This window comes from Chrysochloris asiatica, unplaced genomic scaffold, assembly GCF_000296735.1.
Source record: "Chrysochloris asiatica unplaced genomic scaffold, ChrAsi1.0 scaffold00166, whole genome shotgun sequence".
Classification (NCBI taxonomy): Eukaryota; Metazoa; Chordata; class Mammalia; order Afrosoricida; family Chrysochloridae; genus Chrysochloris; species Chrysochloris asiatica.
The window spans coordinates 4,928,246-4,936,116 of record NW_006408684.1 but is presented as its reverse complement, the minus strand read 5'-3'; the positions used below and the strand labels follow the sequence as shown (position 1 = coordinate 4,936,116).

Sequence of the window (7,871 nt, the reverse complement as noted above, 5' to 3'; positions counted from 1 at the left end):
GGGCAACAATTGTGAGGTAGGCCCAGGACTGGGCTGTTTTGTTCTGTTGTGCATAGGATCACCATGAGTCGGTACCGACTCGATGGCACCTAAGAACAACAACAAAAGTAACTGCTTCTCCTTTTTTTTTTTTGCCTTCAATCTTGAAGTCTGTTTCACTAATACATTTTCATTTAAGGGAAAACTCGTTCTAAAATTTCAATTGAGAACAAAATTTCTAAATACTACTTAATACACTGCAGTTGGGGATATAATTTTTCTATCAGATTAATGATATATTCTTCTCTTTTAGTTATTCTATTAATAACTTATTGCTTTGGATATAGTAACATGGAATTTTAAGTTTGGTTCTTATTGGTAAGTGCTTTCAAGTTGGTTCTGACTCAGTGACCCTCTATAGGGTTTCTGAGGAGCGTCTAGTGAATTTCAACCACTGACCTCATGGTCCAGTGTATTATCCCACAGGGCTACCAGTTTGGGTCTAGCTCTGATATAAAGAGCAACCTTAAGAATATTTCTCTCGATTTTATCATTTGTAAAATCAATCTATATAAACTTTAAAATTATACATTATTTTATTTCAACTGAAAACTAAATGATGCTTAAATGCCAGATACCAAGAAAATGATATAACTGAAATATTTTATAATAAACACTGATTTAATAATGACTTCTACCTGGTAAGTGATAACTACAGCTATGTCAGTCTATCAGAGGAACACGGTATTGATGAAGGCCTCAATAGTCTTTGCTGGTTTTGCTTGTTCCATGGCCATACAGTGTATAATACTGCTTATGGGGCAAGGAGTGAGAGACAGAGTTGAGAAACTGTAAGTAGAATGGGGCAATACAGGCAAATTACTAGTATAAAAATATAAAAGCAAGTGGATACCCTTAGTCAGAGGATAGTAATTAATATGGGATGGGTACCAAGTGTTAAGTTGCATATCACTGCAGAGGCATAGAGACCAACCAAAAAACAATACTGAGAAAGCAGGGAAGCCTCATACAGCTGCTGCCACCAAAGCAAAAATGCCAGATGAGGACTCAAAGACATTTTTCAAAGGCTGCTGATTCCTGACCTACATCGTGGGGTTGGGAATATACCAGCTCTGCATATCAAGTGTACTATTATTGTTTTTTATGATCAAAAAGGTATACACTATTTTGGCTATATAGCTTCTATAGAAAAAGAATCATTTGGATTTTATATTCATTTCATACTTAACAAGGCTCTAAAAGCACGTAGGTGTATTTATTAACCTGAAATACCCCCTTCCTTTATTTATAGTATATAATTTGTACTACAACTGAAAACAAAACATATACTAGTACCATCTCTAAATGTGACTACAATAAGGATCCTCACTGCTGTGTGCTAGCAACAAGAATGCACTACTATGCTCTAAACAATGGATGAGCAACAGATGGTAGGCATGTGTCACTCCTGCATAAAACTTATATTCAAATGGGGCCAGATCATTTCAGAAACCTGTTCTCTTTCCAGGTAAAGAGAAACGTACACTTTACGGCACTGTGATGTATCTCATTTTGCTTCCATATTTTTAAACAAAAGAAATTAATAAGAAAACAACAAAACAAGGATACAGAGCTTAGTTGTTTTCCCTAAAAATTTTCTAATTACATAAGCCTTTACATTTTTTAAGGTAAACCCAAAGATAAATAAATAGCTGGGGCATGAAAAACCTTACCAATTTCAGTGACAATTTTCAAATACTTAAAAAATGAGTAAGATGTTTGTTGGGATAAGGATGGAGATAAAGTAGAGAAAGAAACATTGAAGTTTACTGGGCATTAAAATCAAAGTACTGATGCTACTACTTACCAATGAATTTTTGACATTTAAAACATTCTTCTAACCACTCTGGAGTCACTATGTGCTTTACCACAGAAATTGCTGTCAAGAACTTCACAGTGCGAGTCACTTTGCTGGCAATAAGATGTGTGCATTTCTGCACAGACTCAGCAACCTCACCGCCAAGAATATAGAGCTTCTGGAAGTTAGATAGTTAGATCAGAAGTGACAAGTTAAAATCTATAAAGCCATATTATAGTGCATAACACATAAATCAAATTTAGAATATGGAATTCTCCATCATATGTAAATGACACATCCTTTTGAAGAAATAAAACCCAAGAAATATGCCACTCATTTCATAGCACAGAGCAAATACATTCAGATTTTCTACTTTAAACTGGAATTAACGAGGAACCTATCTCTATTTTAAAAAAACAAAAAACGTTAATATAAAAATTGAGAAGACATGAACATATTTAAAAAGAACTCTACACAACTATGCTAACATTCTAAAGGAATAAAAAAGTATTAGCATTCATAATTGTTTCTTTTCTTTACAGAAAAAATTAGAAACAAAATACATGATACCCAGTGTGATATACATATTCTCCACTCACTTCCTCTGCATGCAAAAAAATCCACACAAAATTAAAATAAAATCCTATTATTAGTTATTTCACATGTATATTTAACATTACTATTTATTATCTAAACAAATAAACCACCCATACTCTGACTTAGCCTTATCTAAAAAAGCTACAGTTTAATCAAAAGTTTAAGAGGCACCAGTCATTGTTTTAGGGTAGGTAGATATCTTTATTAAAAATGATATTCAAGGGTAGATCCCAGATGGCAGACCACAAAGATACACTCTCCAAACCCTCTACAACAAAGACTCGAGAAACCAAGTGAAACAGATACAGATGACAACCTTGGAAACCAGAGCTTTAAAAAAAAGATAAACAAATAGATCAAATACTGATGAGAGAAAAACACTAAATGAAAACGATGAGTAAATAGGCATACAGAGCAGTAAACTGCAGATAGCATAACGTGATCATTTTGAAGGACTGTAAGCAGCATCCCATCAGAGCAGGAATCATACAATAAACTTCACTCGCTCAGGACTGCAACAGCACAATTACTGGAAATCAGTAATCAAACAGGAGTGATCTCCATGCTTATCATGTACAACATCCCTGTGATCAGAGATGCACTATACTCCTCAGCTGGTGGCTGCTCAAACCCCTTCCCTACCACTGCCAGTGCTGTGTCATTTTGTTTCCGCTATTTTAACTTTGTTTCTAGTTCTTCCGTCATTCTTCCCCACCCCTTTTAAAATCCCTGAGAGCAGATGTTCCATACCAACTCACCTCCTTGATAAGCAGTGCCAGCACACGTCCCTACTTGATCAATGGTATGTGATCCTGTTTCTTGACACAGCCTATCTGGTGAATAAAACTTTCACCACTACTGTGCTGATTTTCCCCCCTATTTCCCTTCTTCTTAGTTCCCCTTGCCCCCTGCCCCGCCCCTTGTTTTTCCATTTTTTTTTCTTTTTCTACCTCATCCCCTTAGCTGTTTTTTAATACCATGAAGTAGGTACCTGCCCCTACTGGCATCCGTGGTCAACTGCACCCACTGCTACACCTCTGGATAGTGATAAAAATTATCATGTAGTGAGCTCTGTGTGACCACAGCAGTCATGCTTCATGGGTAATGTTTGAGCTAGAACTGTGCCACATTTTTTTCTTTTTCATTTATCCTTTATTCTTAGTTCTTCCCTCACCCCTTTTGTTCTTTGATTTTTTTCACCCTTCCTGTTCTTTCCCATCCCTTTTCTTTTTCCTCACAATGCTACATGTGGCTGCCCTGCCCTCCTCTTCTCCAAATTCAATAGCACATGTCTTGACCCTCTGCACTTAGTGAGTAGTATGCTCCCACAGAGTGAGCCTGCTCTCTAGCCACAGCCATGTTTGGTAACTAGCCTTATGCAAATAGTGTACCATTTTTGCTTTTGTTTTTCTCATTTTTTCTTCATCTCTATCTTCTAAGGTCTTCCCTCTTACCCATTCCTCTTGTTTTCCCACCACCCTTTTTAGACTGTTTTTTTCCCCCAGCAGTTATGAGCCAGCAACTCTACTCAGCCATACGCACCACACCGACGGCTCCCCACACTGGGCAACTGCTACATCTGCTCTAGTACCACTGGGTAAATGGCAGCAGCCGATACTCACCCAGCCTGCCCCTCAGATGCTCTACACAACCAGCAGTAAGAGTCTCATACCCTCCCACCCACTACCAAACCCACTAAGAGACAGATGGTGAGAACCCCAAAGTTTCCAAACTAGCAACAGAGAAGCACACCTGTCCTGTTTCCTGGATGTATTAGGACAAAACAAAAAAAGGTGATGGAAATCAATATGCAATCAATAAATTAATACAATACCACCACAATGTCTAAGAAACAACAAACAACTACAAATCACACACACACAAGCAGAAGATGTCATAAACTAGTGACCAAAATAAAGGGTCAGAAAATCTTCCCGAAGAAGAAATGCTATTGGAAATATCTAGTAACGATTTCAGACAACTTATGCTGACTGAATGGCACACAACAACAACAAAATAAATAGTAAATTCAGAAGAGATAAAGGGAACCACAGAAAAAAAGTCAAAGAAAACATAAACAAAACTCCAGAAGCATTCAGGAAAACTATAAGAAGAAACTGACAAAACAAATATGAAATTAGAAACCACAGAAAATTATCACATAGAAATCCAGAAGATTAACACTAAATTTCAGAAAAAGGTAATCCACTGGAAAGACAAAGTAGTAGAATTGAATCAATAAAAAAAAAAACTAAAGAAATTTAGGACAAATATTTTAATAGGAAAATCTTAGACATATCTGTTACAGGTACAATCAAAGAAGCAAAACAAAACAAACAATAGAAAAGTATTAAGAATCATATGTTATTGCTATTGTTGTTAAGTGCTGTTGAGTCAGTTCCGACCCATAGTGACCCTGTATAGGGTTTCCGAGTAGCTAGTGAGCTTGAACGGCCAATCTTGTGGTTCAAACCGACTTTGCAGCCCAATGCATTAACCCATAGTGCCACACCAGGACTCCAAAATTATATGAGACACCATCAAAAGGAATGACTTACGTAGGAAGAGAATTCCAGAACAGTCATAGATCCGGAAAAAAAAAAAAAAAAAAAAGCACAGGAGTAACTGCTGAAGCATTATTGTAAGAAAACTTCTCTAATATCATGATGAGACTACATGAGTTCAAGAAACTCAACAAATCTCAAACAGGATAGACTCTAAAAGCTCTGATTTCTCAGCAGAACCATGCAAACAAGGCGGCAATGGAATGACATACATAAAACTCTGAAAGTAAAAATTGCCAAACAAGAATTATATTCACAGCACAACGGTCCTTCAAATTACTACAGTGAAATTAGGAAATGTTCAGGAAAACAGAAATTAAAGGACTTTGTAACAACTAGACCAACCTTACAAGAAATACTAAAGGGAGTCCTTTGGATAGAGAACCAATAATGGCAGACAACAAGTAGAGATTAAGACATATAACAGCATCACCCCCAAAAAAACTCAGATATAACTAAAACCAAACCCACTGCCACCTCATAGGACAGGGTAGAGCTTCTATTTAGGGCTTTTAACGTTTGATGTGAGCAAACAGGTTCATCTTTCTCCCATGAAATGGCTGGTGAGTTGGAGCTCGTGATCTTGCAGCTAGCAGTCCAATGCTTGCCCCATGACACCACAAGGGCTCCATAACCCAGAAGATCAAAACTTAACTAAACTTAAAACACTGAAAACAGGGAACTAGTTGTCAGTTTGTAAACGATGACAACTACAAAGCACAAAGAGGGAATAAATTATGTAGCTATAGAACTTCCAAATAGCGAGGAAGCCAAGACAATATCAAAATAGAAATGACTGTTTTAAATTTGGGAGGATAATAAGTTACAGGGAAATCTCAAAGAAAATTAATAAACTTTCTTACCAAAATAAAGAAAATCATAAAGTTTCTATAAATACCAAAAAATAGTAACAAAGGAAATAAGAAAATCTGGAACAAAACAAACTCAACACAGAAAAATAGCAAGAACAAAGAAACAAACACCACACACACACACACACACACACACACACACACACACACACGGGTAGCAGTAAATTCATTACTTATAATTATAGTGAATGCAAATGGATTAAATGGACCAGTCAAGAGACAGAGTAGCAGAATGGATAAGAAAGTAAGATCCATCAATGTTATCTATAAGGGACATACCTTAGAGATAAAGACAAAAATAAGTTCATAATCAAATGATGGAAAAGCATATATTAAGCAAATGACAACAAAAAACAAAAGGTAGGACTGGCAATATTTTTTATAAAATACTTTTACAAAATTGGAAACAGAAATAGTAGGAGACTATTTCTAATGGTGGTGTGCTGTGAGTTAATGCATCAGACTGCAAAGCCGTATGAACCGCAAGGTCAGTAGTTCAAGCTCACCAGTTGCTCCTCGGAAACCCTATATAGGGTCATTATGGGTTGGAACCTACTTAACAGCACTTAACAACAATAACAACATTTCTAATAGGAGATTATTTCTAACTATTTCTTTTCACACAACTTCTAATGGGAAGACAGAATGACTAGAAAGAAACAATGAAAACACCAAAGAAATAAACAACACAATCAACCAACTAGACCTCACATTGTCTATATACAGTATACTTCGCTCCAAAATAGCACAAATCATTCTTTTCCAGTGAACATGTAATATTCTCCAGAATAGATCACATGTGAGGCTGCAAAGCAAGCCTCAATAAATTTTAAAAACATCAAATTACTACAAAGCTTTGTCTCAGATTACAATGCTACAAAATTAGAAATCAACAGAAAGAAAAAGGAAAACAACTTTATGGAAACTGAATAACACCCTGTAATACTCCTGCTGTGGTGCTGTAAGATCAGCACTTGACCTCAAACTACAAGGACAGAAGCAGCGCTGGACTGCAAACCACAAGGTCTGAAGTTCAAACCCACCAGCCACTCCTTGGAAACCCTATATATAGATTTGCTATGAGTAGGATCCAACTCAGCAGCACTGCTGTTTAGTGCTGTCCAGTTGGTTCTAACTCATAATGACCCAACAGCATCACACCAGCACTCCTGCTTAAAAACTACAGGGTAATAATAATAATAATAAAAACGTAGAATCAAATGAAAACACACTATACTAAAATCTTTGGGAAACAGCAAAAGCAATATTCAGAGGGCAATTTACAGCAATAAATGCGCATATCAAAACAGAAGAAATAACCAAAATCAGTACTTTATCCTAACAGTGCTAATAATTTTAAAAAAGCTTATAGTCAATAAAGATTTAAGGAGAAATAAATTGCACAACACAGAAAAAAAATAAGAGTCAACACAACTAGTAGTTGGTTCTTTTGAAAGGAGTAATAAAACTGGTAAGTCACTGGCAAATTTAAGAAAAAAGAAGAAAATGCAAGTAAGAAAGTAAACAGACAAATCACAAAAGAACCAACTGAAGTAAAAAGGGTAAGGACAAAATACTACACAGAATTGTACTCCAACAAATTTGAAAACCTAGAAGCAATGAACAAATTTCTAGAAACATGTTACCTACACAATAAAAACAGTGAGGTAGAACATTTGAAGAGGACCCATCCTAAAAGGAGAAACTGAATAGGTCATAAAATACTTCCAATAAAAAAAGTACTGGCCCAGATGGCCTTACTGGTAAATTCTATGAAATATTCAGGAGAAGAGCTAACACCGACATTCCTTAAATTTTTCCAGAACTTGGAAAAGAATGGAATACTCCCCGAAATAGCAATTATTTTGGTTGAAATAGCAATTATTTTGTCTAGTATATTTCATTAAGTATATAAAAAGCATAAAATAAAGTAATAAAAAAACAGCTTAAATAAAAAACAAGTATGTTAAGTATGAAATTACAGCACAGAACAAAATGGGA

At 35.8% G+C, this 7,871-nt stretch overlaps 1 protein-coding gene across 1 annotated transcript in view; it reads right to left on the bottom strand.

Moving 5' to 3' along the window:
• The window catches only part of PAXIP1 (PAX interacting (with transcription-activation domain) protein 1), a gene marked incomplete at its 3' end in the record, with an annotated part of 102,675 nt that overhangs the window by 5,244 nt on the left and 89,560 nt on the right, over nucleotides 1–7,871 (bottom strand). The window contains exon 16 of the mRNA XM_006871304.1: nucleotides 1,847–2,015. Within this exon, the coding sequence (XP_006871366.1) occupies nucleotides 1,847–2,015 (169 nt within the window). The remainder of the gene's footprint in view (nucleotides 1–1,846; nucleotides 2,016–7,871) is intronic.